Raw genomic sequence first — 21,500 nt, 5'->3', positions numbered from 1 at the left:
AATCCCAGTGTGTCTAGGGCAAGAAGGGAGGTGGAAACAGGAGAATCATCCAGAAGCTTGCGGGCAAGCCCTTGTGCACAACTGCACCTGGGTCCACAAGGCCAGTGTGACTGGGAATGGCCCCCAGACATGGAGTGAAGAAGGGCAGCTGGAAGTTTTCTGCTGTGTCCACTTCAGTATGACTCATATCCCTTCTTAGCAAGGCCCACAAACTCAGCTAGAACCCTGATGTCTCTGAAGTCTTCTCCTGACTGACCCATTAGAACCTCACAATAACCCTCACTGGCCAGTGGCGAGATGAGGAGATGGAGGCCTGAAGCATGACTCACAAACTCCCCTCCCCAGCTGGAATGCTGGCCTCTGATCAGTCCGCCCATACCATTCCCACTCACAGTACCAGACTGCCTGCAGTGGCCTTTGAGGCCATGGTGATTCATATGCCCACTGTGGCACTCATTAGCTCAGTGATATCGGTTCTGCAGAGGCCAGAGCCCTCTTTCCTTCCTGCAGAATGGGTGTGATGAAAATTCACAGGTTGCAGGGCAACAAGATCCCTCTACCAAGTAAGTGCTCTGCACAATCCCTGAGGTTGGCACACAGCAGGGAATGAGGCACTGGGGACTTTAGCCGTGGTGCTTTAAAGTTCTACTTAGGAGGGCTGGGAAGATGGCTCAGTGGTTAATGGTGCTTGCTTCCAAAGCCTGCTGACCTCAGTTCAATTCCCCAGTACCCACGTAAGCCAGTTGCACAAAGTAGCACATGTATCTGCAGTTTGCAACAGCAAAAGGCCCTAGTGTTCCCATTCTCATGCTCTCTCTCCTGGGGTAGGGAGGGCACAGTCTCAGTGGGAGACAGATTGTAAACTGGCAAACAGGAAAATAAAGAATTTCACAGTGATAAACACCACGATTAAAATATACCAGGTTTGCTCGGCGCACGCCTTTAATTCCAGCACTTGGGAGGCAGAGGTAAGAGGATCGCCGTGAGTTCGAGGCCACCCTGAGACTCCATAGCGAATTCCAGGTCAGCCTGGGCTAGAGACCCTACCTCTAAAACCAAACCAAACCAAAACAAAACAAAAAAGACTGGATGTTCTAGGCACAGGTCATGTTTATAATACCAACACTTGGGGCTGGAGAGATGGCTTAGCAGTTGAAGCCCTCCTTGCCTGTGAAGCCTAAGGACCCAGGTTCGATTCTCCAGGTCCCATACTAGCCAGATGCACATCATGGCGCATGCATCTGGAATTCATTTGTAGTGGCTAGAGGCTCTGGTGCGCCCATTCTCTCTCTCCCCCTCGGTCCGTCTGTCTCAAATAAATAAATAAATATATATATATATGTACCAGGCTTGGGAGCTGGGATGGTTTAGCGGTTAAGGTGCTTGCCTGCAAAACCAAAGGACCCAGGTCCGATTCCCTAGTGCTCACTTAAAATCAGATGTACAAGCTAGCACATGTGTCTGGAATTCGTCTGCAGTGACTGGAGGCCCTGGGGCGCCCATTCTCTCTCTCTCTTAAATAAATAAAATATTAAGAAAATAAAATAGAAGCCGGGTGTGGTGGCACATGCCTTTAATCCCAGCACTCGGGAGGCAGAGATAGGAGGATCACCACGAGTTCGAGGCCACCCTGAGGCTACATAGTGAATTCCAGGTCAGCCTGGGCTAGAGTGAGACCCTACCTCGAAAAACCAATAAATAAATAAAATAAAATAAAAATGTCAAGTGTGTCCGGCATTTGTTTGCAGTAGCAAGAGACCCTGGCATGATGGGATATATTTTATAATCATGGAAAATGTTAATAAAAATTCAAAAAAAAAGAGACCCTGGCATGTCCCCCCCCCCCCGCACATGTGTAAATAAATAAAAATTAAGACTATATTAAAAAATCAGGCTTGGAGCCGGTCGTGGTGGCGCACGCCTTTAATCCCAGCATTCAGGAGGCAGAGGTAGGAGGATCGCCTTGAGTCCGAAGCCATCCTGAGACTCCTAGTGAATTCCAGGCCAGCCTGGGCTAAAGTGAAAACCTACCTTGAAAAACAAAAAAAAAACAGGCTTGGAAGCCTCAGATGTGAATCTCACAGCCCTTGGAACAGTGCCTGGCACACAGTAGGTGTTTAATACATTTTGGGTCAATGGCTTTAATGTGTTCGGTGGCCAGGTAGGCTTCACGGCAATGGCAGCCAGAAATACACCCCAAAGAAAACAGGAGGCCTGGGCCCGAAAAGCCTCAGGCCCAGAGGCTGTTGAGTTGGAATCAATCCCTCCAGCGAGAACGAGGAAGGCCGAGAACGGTTTCGTCCCCTTCGGTGGCTGCGCGCCCTCCCCTTGCCAGCTGAGCCGCTGCGGCGGAATCCGAGCCTGGGGCGGCCTCGTGCGCCCCGCTTCTGCCGCCCGGGGGCTCCGCAGCGGCGCTGGAAGCCGCGGGGCCCCCGAGCCGATCCCGGAAGGCCCGGCGCGATCCGGGGCGCTGCGCAGGCGGCGGGACCGGGCGGGACCGGCTGGGCTGAGCGAGGGCGGGCCGGGAGCGCCGGGCTCGCGGGAAGAGCCGGGTCGTCCGGGCCGCCCGGGTCGCTGTCGCCGTCGCAGCCTCCAGGTAAGCGGACCCCGGAGCCTCCGGGCTCCCCGCCGCCCCGCACCCCGCGGATGCTGATGGCGCCCCCGGCGGCCGCTGCGCTTCGGATGCGGAAGTGCTCTTAGGAATCGGGCGGGCGGGCGAGCGGGGAAACTGAGGCCCGGAGGAGCACACGGGCATCTCCCGTCTTCCAGCCCTGGGCACCCAATGTCTACCCCGGTAAAGGGGGGGGGGCAGTTTGGGTGGAGAGGAAAAAGGTCCTGCCCAAGGTCACCCAGGGTCACCGCGTGTCCCTGCGCCCCTCTGCGCCTTGGGGAATCCAGGCGCCCCAGCTCCTTCCCTCTCTGCCCAGGCGGCCCCAGGCTCTTGGCGGACTCTAGACTCGGTTCCCACAGGGCATGGGGGACCTGGGAAGTGGGGGTGAAGTCCAGCCCCCCACTCCACTGTGACGGAGGGCGTGGCTCCCCCCCCCCCCCCCCCCCCCGCTGCTACCACTCACAGGACCGAGGGATTTCCTGCTATTGATTTTGGAGATTTTATAGTTAGGTAAACTGAGGCTGGGGACAGAGAGGTGGTATTTCTCAGGACCATGCGTTTAGTTTAGGGCAAAAAAGAAAAGGAAAGAAACCAGGGTGAGCTGTGTCAGGTAGAGATGGCTCGCAAGATGCCCTTTCTCTGTCCTTCGCGGGAATGACACAGAAAGGTTGCAGAGCAAGGCTGGATCGACGTCTGGATTGGGCTACTGCCCACGTCAAAAGTAGAAGGGAACAGTTTATGGCTCTTTCCCCTAACTTGGAATAGTTACAGTACACGGCAGAAAACGTAAATCCCTGTTCGGCTTTGAGCGTCTCCTGGGTGTGCATGTGCGCGCACTGCTTTAGGCGCATCAGCGAACGTGCTAAGTCTGTCTCCTGGAGTACAGGCCTGAATGGGGGGTGAAACACCATCCCGCGGTCTGCAGGGGTTTGGCCGGAGTGTAAAGACCACTGGAGAAGGCGGGAAATGGAGCCCTCCTCAGATAATGTTAGAACAGCACCAAGGCTCAGAACCTCTGGGCCTCTTGAAGATGCTTCTGGTAGCCTGGTGTTAGTGTGTAGGGAACTGTCCTAGAGATGCTCTCAAGGAACCGAGGACCTCAGAGACCAGTAGAAAGCCGGATACTGCCACTTCTTTTCTGTTTGACCTTCATTGCCTCCCTCGACTTCTCTGGGCCTCCATTTCCTTGTCATTCAACAGGAATCCACGGTACCAACTTCCTGTCACTGACGAGGCTACTGGAATGCTTTGTAAATAGTAAAAGCAGAGTGTTAATGTTACGGGAGTTGGGGGAGAACATGTGCTTTGGCAGCCTTAACATACCAGGCTCGCCACCCTTCCTCAATAAGCCGACTAAAAGAGCCAAATGCATAGTGAAACACAGGAAAAGGAGATGTATTCGATGTGGCCACGTTGGGACAAGAGACAATGAAATCCAGTGACACCCCCTCCCTACTCCATCTTTGGGATCCTGAAATGAAGTTTGAGTTGAAAGAGAGCAACAGAGTTCAGCGCGGCTAAGTAGTCGTTAAGGTGTGGTCCTGCCCGTCCTGTCTGGGCATCTGTCTCTCCTGCAAGGTAGTCAGGCAAGTTACCAAGGCCATGTGAAATCTCTTTCTGAGGGGAGACAAGATTCCTTTCTGACTGGTACTAGGCTTTGACCTTTTCTTTTTCATAATGCAAGATTCCTGGGAGAAATTCCACTTTCTTGAGGTTCATTCTTCAATAGTCTGATAGCCAAAGGAAAGGACACGAACGTCTCTTTAGAATGTCCACTTTCCTTCCAGGCCAGTTAAATAAATTATAGCCTATATCTGAGCCTGTGCCAAGTCAGGTGTAAATAAAAACTATTGTTTATTGCGGGTGCTGGGGATCAAACTCAAGCCCCAATGTATAGTCAACACACACTCTACCCCCTGACCACACCTCAAGTAAGTAAGGGTCTATTTCTTTAGCAGCTCCAGTGACTGGATAGCCTGCTTCTGCTTCCAGTGAAGAAACCTTAGAGGCAGAAGCAGGGGTGGCCGAGTTCCAGGCTGAGGCCCCCTCCAGGTCTGGAAACAGAATACAGGCCTCACGCTCAGCATTTCCGTGTTTCACACCCTTCAGGCTCCTGTCAGACAGGCAGGCTCAGCCTCTGGGTGGTGGTTCCTGAGTGGCCTTGAGCTGTGACCTCTCTGGAGAGAATCCATCCCCTCATTTGTAAAATACCTGTCTGCTAGGTTGGCAGTGGACCAAAGGAACTAAGCAGGCCAGTGTGTCTGACACCCCGGGAGCCCTTGGCTCTGGGCCCAGACTGTTTTGGGTTCCTATAGTTCCCACGAAGGTGGGGCCTGGAGAAGTTCTCATAAGCCTGAACTGAACCATCTCCCTAAACAGGTACAAGGGGTGGGCAGGGGTGCTCAGAAGGGTGGACCAGCCGATGTGGAGCCTGAGAAGCTCCAGAGCTTTGATTACCAGTCTTTTTATACGCCTTGGGGTCTTGTTTATGCTTGTAGCCCCAGGCTAGTGTCACACTCCCTGTGTAGTTGAGGATAACTTTGAACTTCTGATCCTCTTGCCTCCACCTTCAGAAGCATTCGGGTTGCAGGCATGCACGACCACATCCTGTTAATGCAGTGCTGGGGGTGGAAGCCTGGACTTCATGCATGCTAGGCAGGCGCTCTACCCACCAACCCACATGCCCAGCCCTGAGTGTTTTGTAAGCACTGTTGGGTAGAGGAGTGGGGGCCGGGCTTCCCTGTTGTATGTAGCAGGTAGAAGCTGGCACGGGGAGGGGTTGAGAGGAAAATCCAGTCCACTTTCCACTTAGCCCTCCTCCATTGGCAGCTAGACCTATGCCACGGTGCCACCCTAACCTGCATGGCTTCCTGTGTTTTCAAGGTTAAGAGCAAAAACCTGGAATGTGGACCCTAAGGTCCTCTGCCTATACCTGGCTTGGCCTCCAGTCCAGCTCTAAGCACTTTATTAATAATCCTCCATGCCCAGGCTCTCTGCCCCCACCTCCTTGGGCCACCCCTCCTTTGCCTGATAAACACCTCTGCCTTCCTCATTGTTACACACTTTTTAGCCTCATGGAGATTTGCCCTTCCAAATGAGCAGGCCACAAATCCCTGGGGATCTGTGTTAGCCCTTCCTTGCTGGGATTAATTTCCACCCAATGTGAGTCTGTTCCGGATGTGCTTAGTGATGAAATCTGTCGACAGGAAGTACCTCTTGAGCCAGGGGACCTCACTTTACATAAACTGCAGTGCCCCTCCCAGTGGTAGGCTGGGCATTCCGCAGCTGGGAACATAGATGCTCACTCCTTTGTTCAGCACCCAGGGAGGAGTGCCTTCTCCGATCCTCCTGTTGTCCCAGGGAGCCTCAGGGAACAGGACATGAAAAACAGTGCGCCCGGGACTGGGGAGATGGCTTAACGGTTTAAAGCCCTTGCTTGCAACAGGTTCAATTTCCAAGTCACTCACGTAAGCCAAAAGTGGTGCAAGCATCTGGTGTTTGTTTGCAGTGGCAAGAGGCCCTGGTATATGTGTGCACATGTACACACATGTACACACACACACACACACACAGAGGCACGCAAATAAATAAATAATTAATTAAAATTTTATTTTTATGTATTTATTGGAGAGAGAGGAGGCAACAGATAGAGAGAATGAGCACACTAGGGCCTCTAGCCACTGCAGACGAACTCTGCACATCTGACTTATATGGGTACTGGGGAATTGAACCTAAATCCTGAGGCTTAGCACACAAACACCTTAACCACTAAGCCATCTCTCCAGCCCAGATAAATTAAATAACACTGCCCTGTGGAGCTTTCTCTTGTCCTGGTGCGAGACTTTGAAGAAACAAAGACATAATGCATTGTCCTCGGGAGGTGACGAAGTTAAGAAAGGTCATCCAGGGCGAGGTGTGGGTTTGGGGCGGTAGGGCTGGGGTGAATGCTGCTCTCTCAGGAGCGTTGGGACGCTCTGGGCTCCAGCCACCCTCGCCCTGGCCCTCGCCACCACAGAGGCAGGCACATAAGCCACTGGCCATTATACTGGAGGTGGGGCAACCTAGATGGGGACCAGCAGGCCTTGTGTGAGCTCTGGGAAAGCACGTGAGTACTGAGGACCCTAGGGCTGCCTATGCAAGGCAAACAAGCCCTGAGCTTCTTCCCCGCCAGATTTGAAGGGCGCCGTGGGACTAACTCTTGCCAACCATGACCTTCGGTGAGAATGGGCTTTCTCACCTGCTGGGTGGGGGAGAGCGACCGTCTCTTTCTAGTAAGGTGGTGGCGGAAATGGGATGGTGGCCGTAGGCCTTCGTGAACTCTTGGTGGATTTTGTTATCAAACTCTGCTTTTGTAAAAGGGTCCCTCTTGGGCATGGGGACCAAAAGGGAGAGAACAGGATAAACTGGGGTCCAAGTCCGGAATGCTGCTGGGCCCGTGGCCCTGGAGTTCTGTATGGCTAAGGGCTGGATGGACGAGGGGCGTAGCAATAAGTAAAAGTAAAAAATAAAGGACTGCCAGGCGTGGTGGTGCGCGCCTTTAATCCCAGCACTCGGGAGGCAGAGGTAGGAGGATCGCCGTGAGTTCGAGGCCACCCTGAGACTCCATAGTGAATTCCAGGTCAGCCTGGACTAGATCGAGACCCTACCTTGAAAAAACAAAACATAATAATAAAATAAAGGACTGGGGCTGTCCTGATGCCACATGATGAACAGCTTCGGATGAGGACCAGTGAGGCGGGGCACTGACGAGGAGGCCCATGCTTTGGCCCACAAGAGAGAGACAGATGGTTCGTGCCTGGGCCCTGGCAGGGGAGGAGTGGTGCAATGGCAAGTAGGCACATGCGTCACAGAGCCTGACGCGCTACTCACCTACCTTCCTGGCCACCCCCAGGCTGCTGACGGGAGGGAGGGTGGCACCTTTTTCCTTCGGGCCAACATCTTCTTTTTCTTCTAGTGTATAATATAATGTGCTTGTCCCAAAACCATCGGATTTCTTGTGTGTTGGAACTGTTACCATGGATACCTCCTAGTATGTGCTTTACTTACTTTTGGCTCCTACTTAGACGTTGAGATAGAAGTGTAGACTGAATGATACCCTGAGGATAGGGCATGGGCAGGGAGGTGGCCTGGAGTCTTCACTTCTAGAAGCATCTCATAATTGTGTGTGCGTGTTACCTTTCAGTTAATAAACCTTGAAGGTTTCTGGCTCTACAGCTCCTCGTGTTGGAAAGGATCTTTTTGTTTTATTTATTTATTTGCAAGCAGAGAGAGAAAGAAAGACTGACAGAAAGAATGGGCGCGCCAGGGCCTCCAGCTGCTGCAAATGAACTCCAGATGTGTCCGCCACCTTGTGCAACTGGCTTTACGTGGGTCCTGGGAAATCGAACCAGGGTCATTAGGCTTTGTAGGCAAGCACCCCAGCTGCTAAGCCATGTCTCCAGCCTGAGTTTGGACACATTTAGACCATGGAACTAACCACACCCGATTTCTTCCTCAGCACTGGCTTTGAGATATTTCCTTGCCTCAAGAAGAAATCCCACTGCGTTGTCTGTACAGCCAGTGAACAAATGACCTCTGAGTACCCACCACTGGTTCTTTTAGGGCTGAGGACCGTGGGGTGACGCTGGGACTCTCAACCCCACGGCTAACAAAAGGGCTTCAGCTAGCATTTTCTTTGGTGATGGATAACGTGACTAGCTCGACAAAAGTCTGAATTGTTAAAAGAACAGAATGAGGTCTCTTTCCAGAACCATTCCTGTCCATTGTGGCTTTGGGCTGCAGGTCCTCGCTATGGGCAGGGTGGTTCTTAACCTGTACGTGTAGATTTCCCAATTGTTGTTTTTTTGCTTTTGTTTTTTGAATTCATATATATATATATAAATTTTTTTATTAACAACTTCCATGATTGTAAAAAGTATCCCATGGTAATGCCCTCCCTCCCCCCACTTGCCCCTTAGAAACTCCATTCTCCATCATATCCCCTCCTCCTCTCAATCAGTCTCTCTTTTAGTTTGATGTCATCATCTTTTCCTCCTATTATGATGGTCTTGTGTAGGCAGTGTCAGGCACTGTGAATCATGGATATCCAGGCCATTTTGTGTCTGGAGGAGCACACTGTAAGGAGTCCTACCCTTCCTTTGGCTCTTACATTCTTTCCACCACCTTTTTCGCAATGGACCCTGAGCCTTGGAAGGTGTGATAGAGATACTGCAGTGCTGAGCACTCCTGTCACTTCTTCCCAGCACCATGAGGCCTTCTGAGTTAAACTTGGGCCTTGCTTGGAGTTTTGGGCCTTGCTTGGAGTCTTCAGGGGTTGTCACAGCCCTTCAGAAAGAGACCGGACCCTCAGGAGGAAGGTAGAGCTATTTTCTCCATTATAACCTCCTGGCCTCGGTGCTACTGGCCCAGCCTCGTAAATAAGAGACACCAAGGGCACAGAGGAACTGTGACCAGCAGCATCTCTTTCTTGCCACAGGAATCCAGCAGTCTCCCAGAATCAAAGTGGCTTCTCAGACACACTTGAGAACCCCCATTTAACTTTGGGCTACATCCTGACCCCAAACCACATCAAGGGCTAGAAACCCCCGTGGACTAATGTGCATGATTCAGGGAGTAGTGTACATGTACACCCCACTTTCCTTAGGAGGAAGGTGGGCAGCAGTCCAGACCTGGAGCCATGGTCTCCCCTCCCACGGCGTGGATGCCTGAGGATCACTTCTTCCTGTTGGACCAACCCTTGTCCATGTTGTTACTTACGAGACCTGTTGGTCAAGTGAAGGAATTTAACTGTGACCTCAGCCCCATTGCTGGCTGGGTCTCATGGGGCTAGAACTTTCTGACCTAAAACACTCCTTTTCTGAGGACCTAGCAGCGGAATTGTTATTTTTAACATATCTTTCCCCATTCTCTAAGCCCCTGAGAGAACATGCTCAAAAAATTCCCCAAAATTGAGCAGACATCAATCTCCTCTAGTCCTTCAGCCTCATACCCAAGAGACAGAGATCATGGATATTTCTTTTAAAAAAATATTGTATTATTTATTTATTTGAGAGAGAGAAAGAGGCAGATAGAGAGAAATTGGTGCACCAGGACATCTAGCCGCTGCAAACAAACTCCAGATGCATATGCCACTCTGTGTGTCTGGCTTTACATGGGTACTGGAGAATTGAACCTGGGTCCGTTGGTTTTGCAGGCAAGCGTCTTAACCGCTACGCCATCCCTCCAGCCCAATCATGGATATTTCAATGTGTTTCCTTCAAATAAGCGCTTTCTGGCTCATGTGTGCATGTATGGTGTGTGCATGTTTGTATGTGCAGAGGTGTACATGTGTGAGTGCAGGCACATGTGCACATGTGTGTGGAGGCCAGAAGTCAGTGTTGGGTGTCTTTCTTAGTGGCTGTCCACCTTATTTATTTATTGAGAAAAGGTCTGAGGGCTGGAGAGATTGCTTAGTGGTTAAGGCACTTGCAAAGCCTAATGATCCAGGATCAATTCCCCAGTACCCAAATAAAGCCCGATGCACAAAGTGGTGCATGCATTTAGAGTTCATTTGCAGGCCCAGGCAAGTGTGCAGCCCAGAGCTAACAACTCCTTCGCCCTCTGCTCCAGGTTCCACACCCTGCGGACCCATGGGCTGGTTTTTCTGGTTTGTGCCCTCAGAGCAATTTGCATATTTCTTTGAAGAACTAAGAGAGGCTCTACAGTCAGTCCTTGGACTTAGAGGGGCGGCCCGCAGTTGCTTCTCCAAAGCTAGGTAAGGTTATCAAAGGTTTCTTTCTCTGCAGCCTCTCACCATTACTTTGCAGTCTTATTTCCCAGCTTCCGTCTTTATTGCCTGTCTCTCACTAGCATGTGCCCCCCCCCCCCCGAGTGAGGGGAGTCATTGTCTGTCTTGTCATTATCCATGTTGCATCCCCCGCAGGTAGCCTGGTACTTAGTAGGTGCCAGTACAAGTTTATTAAAGTAATAACTGGTTAACTTGAAACAGAGAAGACTATTTACAGTTAACTTCAGCCTTAAGAAAAGACCTTTAAGTTTCTCTGTAGTGTCATCCTACTGGTTTGTTTTTTTTTTAATTGCATGTCACAATGATTATAGACTCATGGGAAGTTATGGAACTAGTGGTGGGGAGCCCCATGTCCCCTCACCCCTTTCCCTGCACGGCCACTGCATTTGCAGACAAAGTGCCTTCCCTGAAGCACTGGGCCCTGCATGGTGTCAGTGTGGCAGCTCCCCACAGCCTCAGGTCATCCCGGTCACCCTCCGTGCCTGCCCCCTCATTGGCTGTGCCCTGGCTACCCGGGACATGTCTTTGGTTCTTCAAAACCTTGGTCCCTCTTTAAGACCCATTGGGGTCTTACTACATGCTGCCCCCTCTGCCCAGGATATGCCCTTCCTCTCCACTCACCCCAGTCCAACTCACTCTGCCCTTCAGGGCTCAACCTAAGCCTTCCCTTCCCGAGTCCAGATCCCTCTTAGTATCCTTGCATCTCTCATGTTCCTACATGGCGGGCTCCTCTGTCATGGTCCATTTTGTTGGCTATTTTCCCCCTCGTTCTGTCCTGTTCTCTGTGGGCGGCCCCCTCCCTCTGATCCATCCACACAGCTCCCTTCTCCCCGTTCCTTTCCCCTCACCCTGCCCGCTTGTGCTAACCACAGCATCTCCACCCAGCATTTCCTGGACTCTTCAATGGACCGTCATGAAGGTTCCTCCCCTGCTTACCTCTACCACCTTGCCGACTTTCTTGACTATAGTTATTATTATGTGTTGGCATATTACTGCCTGCCTCCTGCCAGGATGGCAGCCTCTTCATCAGCAGGTTCTGTTTGGTGCCTACATAGGAAGCTGTGGGCACAGCAATGAGGAAGCCACCAGGGGCCTGCCCCAATGCTTACATTCTGAGTGTGTGCACAAGTCAGCCAGTGTGGAAAAACACATTTTCATTGAGGTATTAATAAGCAGTATTAACATAGAGAAGCAGGGATCAAAGGTGTTTTCAAAGCCTGCTGGCCCAGGTTCAAATCCCAAGCCACCCGTGTGAGCCCACTGCAAAAAGTGGCACAAGTGTACAAATATACACAGACAAAAAGAAGGAAGCAAAGGAAGATAGGAGGAAAGAGAAAAGGACGGAGGAAGAGGGAAGAAAAGGAAGGGAAGGAAGAAAGGAGTGAGGGAGGAAGTGGGGGAGTTCTGGGACAAGGTAGCAGAGACCCTCCTAGCTTGGGTGATCAAGCAAGGCGGCCACAGGAGGTGACATTCAAGCTAAGGTCAGATGCGACAGTCAGGGAGTTCAAGACAGGGTGAGCAGCAGGTGCGGAGGCTCGGAAGAGGGACCAGCCTGCATCTTTAAGAACACAAAGGCAGGGCTGGAGAGATGGCTTAGCGGTTAAGCGCTTGCCTGTGAAGCCTAAGGACCCCGGTTCGAGGCTCGGTTCCCCAGGTCCCACGTTAGCCAGATGCACAAGGGGGCGCACGCGTCTGGAGTTCGTGTGCAGAGGCTGGAAGCCCTGGCGCGCCCATTCTCTCTCTCCCTCTATCTGTCTTTCTCTCTGTGTCTGTCGCTCTCAAATAAATAAATAAAAAATTAAAAAAAATAGAACACAAAGGCAGCTGGGGCTGGCGGCTGGGTTGTGGTAGACGAGACGCGGATGGGCACGGATGGGATTCCGTAGCAGGCAGGGCGGGGGCAAGCGGGACTTTGTGAGTCACCGGGTCTGGGGACTTTGCCTGGTGGGGGAGGTCTTTGGGAGCTTATGAGTAGGTGAGTGAGGAGATTGGTGTATAGGACCGAAAAAGCCACTGGGCTCCAGTGCAGAGAATGCTTGACAGGGGATCGTCGATGCAGTGCGAGGAAGGAGCGAATGAGTTTGGCCTGACCTGGGCCTCCTGAGTGCTTAGCAGGCCCCCTCCTCCCCTGTGGTTAGCAGCAAGCTGGCACATGGTTTCTCTGATCACATCGCTGCTTATTCTTGAACTGAGGCCTCACAGGGGCTCCCCAGACACCAGCAATTTCCACAGCCTCCAAATGACACTCGGGCTCGGTTAAATACAGTGGGGGTTGCCGGGCCTGCTGGCGGGGTGGTGAGCAGCGCCCGGACACTGGTCTTCATGCCATACTTTATGTGCCCCTTTCCCCCACCTCCATGCTGTGGCCTGAGCCTGGGGTCAGGCAGATCCGCAGTACCTCAGACTTTGAGTTCCTCAAGCAACCCCCAGAGGGCCCAACTTGCTGGTGACTTTGGTGAAGGTCTTAAGCCTGCTGAGCCTCAGTTTCTCCATCTTGAAACAAAGGAAGGGACAGCTCCATGCTGCTGAGGAAAAGACATAAGGTTTGGAATCAAAAGTCTGACTTGGATCTCATTGCTCACCTAACTGTGCAAGACAGGGAAAGCTGTCAGGCCTCTGGGCGCCCATCCCTCAGTCATTGAAGGAGTCTTCCAGCTCCATGATCACCTTAAGCTCACATGTTCCTGTGAGATTTAGATAGGTTGGAAAATACCTTGTAAACTGTAATCCACTGTTAAAAAAAAAAAAAAAAAGTTGCTTTTGGGCCCGGCATGGTGGCACACGCCTTTAATCCCAGCACTCGGGAGGCAGAGGTAGGAGGATCACCATGAGTTCGAGGCCACTCTGAGACTCCATAGTGAGTTCCAGGTCAGCCTGGACTAGAGTGAAACCCTACCTCGGGAAAACAAACAAAAAAAAATGTTGCTTTTAACTACATCAGGATTGTTTTGAAAGTGACTGAAATACTAGTTGCAGACAGATGCAGATAATTCTTTTACACAGGTAATATTTTGAAAATGAGAAAAATGTTTTTGCTGCGCTGCATGGGAACAAATTTGGGGACCAAGAACAGTGTGGAGCATGTTTGTTCAACTGGAACGCTGTGGGCTGGGGAGATGCTCAGAGAGTAAGGTGCTCACCTCACGAACATGCGTGTCTTGTCGGGGTCCCCAGCTTCCACGTAAATGCTGGCTGTGGCGGCCTGTGTCTGGGCTCCTGCCCCAGTGCTGGGGAACCAGAGACAGAAGCCCTGGGGCTGGGGCTGGCAGGTCGGCCTGCGTTGGTGAGCTCTAGCTTCAGCCAGAGAGCCTGTCTCAAAGTATAAGATGAAGTGCTCGTTTCAGCAGCACGTGGAAGGATCCAGAAATTAGCATGGCCCCTGTGCAAGGATGACATGGAAATTCATGAGGCATTCCATATTCTTAGCTCACAGTTAATAAAAATTATAAAAACCATGGGCTGGAGAGACGATTCAGCAGTTAAGGTGCTTGCCCATAAGGCCTAATGACTCGAGTTTGATTACCCAGGACCCATAGAAAGCCAGATACACAAAATGACACGTGTCAAAAAAAAAAAAAAACAAAAAATAATAATGGTATTAATAAAATATAAATAAAGTCTAGCACCTAAAAATGAGGAAGAAAAGAATAAGGTTGGAGCTGGAGAGATGGCTCTATGGTTAAGGTACTTACCTTCAAAAGCCTAATGACCTGAAGCCGGGCATGGTGGCGCACGCCTTTAATCCCAGCACTCGGGAGGCAGAGGTAGGAGGATTGCCGTGAGTTCTAGGCCACCCTGAGACTCCATAGTGAATTCCAGGTCAGCCTGAGCTAGAGCGAGACCCTAATTTGAAAAACAAAACAAAACAAAAAAGCCTAATGACCTGAGTTTGATTCCCTAGCACCCATGTAAAGCCAGATGCACAAAAGAGATGTATGCATCTGCAGTTTGTTTGCAGTGACTAGAGGCCCTGACACACCCATTCTCCCTCTGTCTGTGTCTCTCTGCTTGCAAAGAAATAAATTAAATATTTTTTTAAAAACGCTTCAAAGAAAAAAAGAAGGTAGAGGAAGACACTTGATGTCTGCCTCTGGCCTGCACACATACATGTTCACATGTGTGCCTCCATACATGTGCACACCCCCCACACAAAACTCTGATACTCTTAGCAACATTGCCGTTATTTAAAACAGAGGTGGTGGTCCAGAGCCGAGGCCTTGGGCTCGGTCGGTCGGTCTGCCATTTACTGGCCATGTGACCCAAGTCCCAGTTACTTTTCCTCTGAGCCTGATTCCTGATATACAAGCCAGGTCCTGTGGGCCTCCTTGCTAATGGACTTTAAAAATCACAGCTCTGGTGCCGGCACCCACGGGCAGTTCAATCTTGTTAGCTTTTTAACTTTTAATTATTTTTTATGAGAGAGAGGGAATCGGCATGCCAGGGCCTCTAGCCACTGCAATTGGAATTCCAGGTGCATATGCACCATCTTGTGTATATGCAGCACCTTGTGCATGTGGCCTACATGGGTTCTGAGGAGTCGAGCCTGGGTCCTTGGGCTTCGCAGGCAAGCACCTTAACGGCAAAGCCATCTCTCCAGCCCCAGTCTTGTTAGTTTTGATGATTATTGTTTATTAACCTGGGCCATGTGCCGGGCATTAGCACTTCACTTATTTCTTTGCTGGGTGTCCTGTGCGCTCATTTCTTTAGCAAACACAGGTAGCATGAGTCCTAGGCTGGCCTCTCGTCAGAGCATCGTACCCGCACCAGCACGTGTGGGCTCTGTTGGTGACTGGTGTGTGTATCCTGCAGCTATACTGTCTCATTCATCCTTGAACACACCTAAGTGAGGTTGAATTTCCCAGGCCTCCTGTCTAGCAGGAGGAGAGGGCTGTGTTTGCACCCGTGCCCATATGACCCTGAGCCTGGGTTCATATCTCAGTACCCATTCCTGTGGCCACCCCGCAAGCCTCTCTAACCCCTTGGCTGTGTGGCTGGGCTGGGCTTGTGCCCTTTCTTCTCCCTGCTTTTCTGTGCTTCCAGAGACCAGAAAGGGAAACAAAAAGTATCAACCACAAGTTGAGCATAGTAGCACATGTCTGTTATCCCAGGACTCAAGAGTCTGAAGCAAAAGGATATGCAAGTTCCATGAGCTCGGGAGATGACTCAGCAGTTAAGCCTGCTGGTCCAGGTTTGATTCCCCAGTCCTTATATAAAGCCAGATGCACAAAGTGGTGTGTGCATCTGGAGTTCATTTGCAGTGTGCCCATTCTCTGTCTCTCTTTCCCCTCCCTTTCTCTCTTTCTTGTTCCTTACAAATTTTTTTTTTTTACAAGGTAGGGTCTCACTCTATCCCAGGCTGGCCTGGAATTCACTATGTAGGCTCAGGGTGGCCTTGAACTCACAGTGATCCTCCTACCTCTGCCTCCCATGTGCTGAGATGAATGGCATGCACCACCACACCTAGTTTACTTTTTTTTGTTTTTGTTTTTGTTTTTTTCAAGGTAGGATCTCACTTTAGCCCAAGCTGACCAGGAATTACTATGTAGTCTCAGAGTGGCCTTGAACTCACGGTGATCCTCCTATCTCTGCCTCTCGAGTGCTGGGATTAAAGGCGTATACCACTACACCTGACTTTTTCTTTGAGGTAGGGTCTCACTCTAGGCCAGGCTGCCCTGGAATTCACTATGTAGTCTCAGGCTGGCCTCGCACTCACAGCGATCCTCCTACCTCTGCCTCCCTAGTGCTGGGATTAAACACATATGCCACCATGCCTGGCTAATAAAATATATATATATATATATATATATATATATATATATATATATATATGCTGTAAGATCCAGGCTAGCACCTCCCAAATCCAGGCCTCCATCTCTTTCTGCACTCATCAGTAGCACACCCACAGTGCATGGGTCTTAAGTATATAGTTTCTTGACTTTTGAGCACATTAACTGACACACATGTAATAATCACCACCCAGGTTGAGAAAGAGAATTTCCATTACCCAGAAGCCTCTGTTTCCCTTCAAAGCCAGCATCCCCCCCCCCACCCCATGGGCTCCTGTCACTGTACACTGGTTTTACCTGTTAGTGTACTTCCTAGAGCCTGCAGGCTCTTGTGTGGCTTTCTGCTACTCATGCTTTCTGTGAGCTTCATTGATGGTTTACTCCTGAATTCACTCTTCTTCATTGCTGTGTAGCATTCCATGGTGTGAGTGTGACTCGGTCTGCATTCTGTACTGTGGGGAGTCGTGTGAGGTACTGTAGCCGGGGCTAGATGCCCGCGTCTAGTGGCTAGATGCTCACATTCTCTTAAACTGGTATGGTATTTACACACAAGCTGTGCCCATCCAGAGCAACCTTTAAATCATCTCTAAATTGCTTATAATAACTAATACAATGTCAGTGCTAAGTACACAGCTGTTACACCCAAGGGGAAAGCCAGTAAGCTTATGCTCAGTGCACAACCAACTTTTAGCCAAGTGTGGTGGTACACGCCTGTAATCGCAGCCCTTGATACACACAGGAAAGAGAATTGGAAAATTAGGACCAGCCTAGGTTACATAGTGAGTTTGAGGCCAACTAGGGCTTTCTGAGACCTAAGGAAAAAAAAAGTTTAAACACCACAATGAGGGGTAGAGAGATGGCTTAGCAGTTAAGGCACTTGCCTGCAAATCCAAATGACCCCAGTTTGATTCTCCAGGACCCAAGTAAGCCAGATGTACAAGGTGTGCATGCATCTGGAGTTCGTTTGCAGTGACTGGAGGCCCTGGCACTCGCTCTCTCTCCCTCTCTCTCACTTGCTCGCTCACTCTCAAATAAATAAATAAATAATATTTTTAAAAATATATGTATATTTTAAAAAATACCACAATGACTGACAGTTGCTCTCACAACTCATAACCTCATGGTGAATGCCAACATCCCCACTGAGGAGGGCCCTCAACGGAATGAGGGCAGAGAGGAGGGACATGGTATCAACATATAATGTGTCCACACAAAGTTTCTACTTAGCGAAAAACAAATAAATAGGGCTGGAGAGATGGCTTAGCAGTTAAGGTGCTTGCCTGCACAGCCAAAGGACCCAGGTTTGATTCCTCAGGACCCACATAAAGCCAGACGTACAAGGTGGCATATGCGTCTGGTGTTCATTTCCAGTGGCTAGAAGCCCTGGTGTGCCCATTCTCTCTCTCTCTCTCTCTCTCTCTCCCTCTTTCTCTCTCAAATAAATAAATAAAAGCAAAATAATCAGAATCAATTTTGTCTTTCCAGCAGGTTCAGTGGATCTGAGGGTGTAGTTTCCACAGTCCAGAGCTGACTGTAGTGAGAGCGGATCTGCTGTGAAAACTGTGTGTGTGTGTGTGTGTGTGTGTGTGTGTGTGTGTGTGTGTCAGTTACCTTCTCAGTTTTTCAGTGCTGGGACAAAACACCTGAACAAAAGCAGTATAAGGAAGGGAAGGGTTTATTTCTGTGTACAGTCTGTAGGGGAAGTTTCATCACAGCATGGCAGAACAGAGGCTGGTTATCCCATCTTGCCATAGTAGCTGGGAGGCAGCAGCAGAATGAGTGATCTCTGGCAAAGGGAGCTCTACCATATCATCCCAAAGCCTGCCCCAGCAGCCTACTTCCTACAGCAAGGCTCTACCTCCTAAGTTGCCACCAATGGGGGACCAAGTATTTCAAACACATGAGTCAATGGGGGACATGTCATTCAAGCCACCACATTGTGTATGTGTGTCCATTGGCGGGCATAGCCCTCACGCTTCCACGGTGGCATTGCTGGGCACAGGGAGGCCTAGGCTCAGCTACCATCAAGCCATCTCCCAGTGGTTATGGCAACTATTACTCACACCAGCAGTGCATGAAGTCCCTGTCACCTTCTCCCCAGCATGGCTTAGTTGGTCTTTTTGGTTCCTGCCATCCAGTGGTGAGTGGGTGCCATCTCACTAGGGGTTTATGGCATTTTTTTGTAGCACTGGTATATCAAGGATTGAGCCCAGGGTCTCTTACCTCCTATTGAGGTACACCCCCAGCCCTCATTGGGATTTTAATTTTCAATTTTCTGATAACTGACAATGTTTAACACCATTTCTTCCACTTGCTGATTACTGGGCAGTCCTCTCTGAAGTATTTCTTCATGCCAATTAGCCCCTGTGTGTGTGTGTGCATGTGTGTAGTACGTGTGAAGTGTGTATTGTATGTATGTGTATGTGCAGATGTGGTGCTCATGCATGTTCAGAGGCCAGAGGGGAATTCTGGGTCCCTCCTCTATCACTCGCCTGCGTATTTCCTTGAGATGGAATCTCTTCACTGATTCCGGAGCTTGTCATTTTTGCAAGCCCTGGTGATTCTCCAGTCTCTGCTCCCCACAGGACTGGGGTTACAGACATGCATGGTCATGTATAGCGATTTACATGGGTGATGGGAATCGAACTCAGCCATTCTCAGGCCCCCTTAAGCCCTCACGTTTGCACCAGAAACACTCAAGTTCTGAGTCATCTCTCCAGCACCCTGTCTCCGCTTTGGCCCATTTTCAACTTTGCTGCTTCTTCTTTTTTTTTTTTTTTTGCCTGTGACTTATTCCACTCTATGCCATCCCATCCTATCCTGTCGATAAACATATTAAAAATCTAAGCAGGGATGTGATGTCACTCCCTTCAAGGTGATGGATAGGCCTGGTTGTAGTGGTACGGTGATACAGGCCTGTAATCCCAGCACTTGGGAGGGAGAGGCAAGAGAACCAGAAATTCTTCAACTTCATGACACCTATTATATCAGTCCCTTATTTTATGGTGGTTTTGTTGTTGTTGTTGTTGTTGTTGTTGTTTTCTTTTGTTTTTTTTTCTAGGTAGGGTTTTACTCTAGCTCAGGCTGACCTGGAATTCACTATGTAATCTCAGGCTGGCCTCGAACTCACTGCAATCCTTCTACCTCTGCCTCCTGAGTGCTGGGATTAAAGAGCCCGGCTGTTTTGGTTTTCTGACTGTGGTCTTGTTGTGCAGCCTAGGCTAGGTTGGCCTCAGCCTCCTGAGTGCTGGGAGAACAGATGTATGCTACCACATCTAACTTCTGGTTGATGACTTTTGGGTCCCTTTCTAGTTACATCTGCCTGTCCCTGGAAACATCTCTCCTTGGAATTCTCTCCTGCAGGGCTGGGAATGGCCACATGGAACAAACGTCACCCAAGGCTGCCTTCGGGAGCCGCAGAGGGGGAGCCCCAGCCGCCCATAGGCCAAGAGCTGACAGAGGCCAACCGCTTCGCCTATGCCGCACTGTGTGGCATCTCTCTGGCCCACCTGTTTCCAGAGCCAGAGCAAAGGTGAGCTCTTCCATCTTCCATGGGAAGGCCAATCCTCCTACTTCCTACCTCTGCCTCTCAAGTGCTGGGATTAAAGGGGTGCGCCGCCACTGCCCGGCTCATGCAGCTTTTATGTGAATGCTAGGATAGAACTTCAAATCCTCACACTTGGATGGCAGAGATTTTACCCACTGAGCCACCTCTCTAGCCCCAAACCTCCAAGACTTTCTTCATGGATAACAGGCAAAGCTTCTCCTCTTGGCACCGAGCCATTCCTGCACATACATTGACTACTACATAACAGTCACGCCACTTAGTCATTCCTGGAACCTGCCACCCCAGCCAGTCTCCCTGGAGGTGAGTTATCACTAGAGCCATCACAGGAGATAATGTTTACTGTGAGTCTGCGGGTGCCAGGTACTGCCTCTGACATTTATCCTTCCTATCTGCCCTCTGAGGTAGATCCCGATGTCATCTTCACTTTATAGCACTGGAGATGAAGCTAAAGTAAGTGAAATGGGACTAGGAGGTGTCGCAGAGGGAGCCAGAATGGTGGCCGGGCATTCAGCTCTCACCCTGTCTCTGCCACCTCCCTTGGTCACTTTGTAAATCAGTAATGGTGCTGCCTAGATGAGCACTTTCTGCGTGATGAACTCTGCCTGACAAGTTTAATCTCTTAAACCTATTCTACAGATAAAGACACCGAGGTTCAGAGAGGTCAAGTTACTTTCCCAAGGTGCTGTAGTGCTCAGCTCCCCTTACAGGAACAAAGGATGGGTCATCAGCATGACTGTGAGCTCTCTGGCTCTTTGGTGACTGCCCCCCAGTGGCCAAGAGCCACCTCCCCAGCGTGCCACTCCCTCTCTGAAGTGACCAGACAGTGACTGTCTGAAGTCATTGCGAGGCCACCACACCTTCAGAACTCCCCTAGGGTCATGAGGTTGGTATAGAGACTGTACCTGACTGTACCACAGCTCCCCTGTGCCCCTCTAGCATCCCTGCTCCCTTGTCCACCCCCACCCTCCTCCAGACATCATCCCCCCGTGTGTGTGTGTGGGGGGGGTGCCAGTAATCTCTACTACACAACAGCTTCCTGGTACTGGTGAGGCTAAGATTGGAACTCAACTCCCCACAACCCCCAGTGGCCCTGGCCTCATGGAGGTCTCTCTGCTGCTCGGTGACTTCGGGGGAATGAGATAGGTGGGTGCAAGGGTCGGGGCTCCTGAGGTCACCCCCTTACCAGGTAGGGAAGCCAGAGTCCATGCCAAACTGGCCGCAATTTTCCAGGGCAGTTTGCGGAGTCGGGACTCTGATGTGACAGCTTAGATGTCCTTTAGATTTACGGTTACTCACCTCACCTCCTGATTGAGTCCTGCCCGCCCCCTCGCCCAGTCCTTGCTCACACCCATCCCACAGAAGGCGGTCTGCACCAGCAATCTGGGGTGGACTCTGCACTGTCTGGGAGATGCTGTGTTCTCCTGCCTCAGGTCACAAGACCACTGTCCCAGCCTCCACCCAGCCAGCCCCACACGGTAGGACAGGCCCCCTGCCTCTGCCTCCACAGTGGCTGGCATCTTTCCAGATGCATCCTGGGTGATTTCCAAGGGCACCTCCTGCCTTCCCAGGATCCTGCCCTCATCCATCTCATGGAACTGGGGTGGCTCCTTTGCCCTAGTGTCTCCACCATACTACAGCCTCGTGAGGTACCATGTATCCTTCCCCTTCAGTTCCTCAGCCCCCAACATGGCCAGGCTCAGGACACATGGGCAGCATCTACTCCCTTCACCCCTGTGGCTTCTCTGCCTC

At 50.7% G+C, this 21,500-nt stretch overlaps 1 protein-coding gene and 1 pseudogene across 2 annotated transcripts in view; both read left to right on the top strand.

Moving 5' to 3' along the window:
* The first annotated feature begins 2,521 nt into the window (after window positions 1-2,521).
* The window catches only part of Tmco4 (transmembrane and coiled-coil domains 4), a 98,306-nt gene continuing 79,327 nt past the window's right edge, over window positions 2,522-21,500 (top strand). The window contains exons 1-3 of one of the 2 annotated variants that reach the window (XM_045149779.1): window positions 2,531-2,596; window positions 10,220-10,364; window positions 19,547-19,715. In XM_045149779.1, coding sequence (XP_045005714.1) covers window positions 19,555-19,715 — 161 coding nt within the window. In that variant the 5' untranslated portion in view covers window positions 2,531-2,596; window positions 10,220-10,364; window positions 19,547-19,554. Of the gene's footprint in view, window positions 2,597-10,219; window positions 10,365-19,546; window positions 19,716-21,500 lie in introns of both variants that reach the window. The other variant, XM_045149780.1, reaches the window with a different exon arrangement.
* LOC123461237 lies at window positions 13,729-13,821 on the top strand (annotated as a pseudogene).

The sequence above is a fragment of the Jaculus jaculus genome, chromosome 5, assembly GCF_020740685.1.
Source record: "Jaculus jaculus isolate mJacJac1 chromosome 5, mJacJac1.mat.Y.cur, whole genome shotgun sequence".
Classification (NCBI taxonomy): domain Eukaryota; kingdom Metazoa; phylum Chordata; class Mammalia; order Rodentia; family Dipodidae; genus Jaculus; species Jaculus jaculus.
Note: the sequence above shows the minus strand (reverse complement) of the source record. Positions and strands in the feature narration are given on the sequence as shown.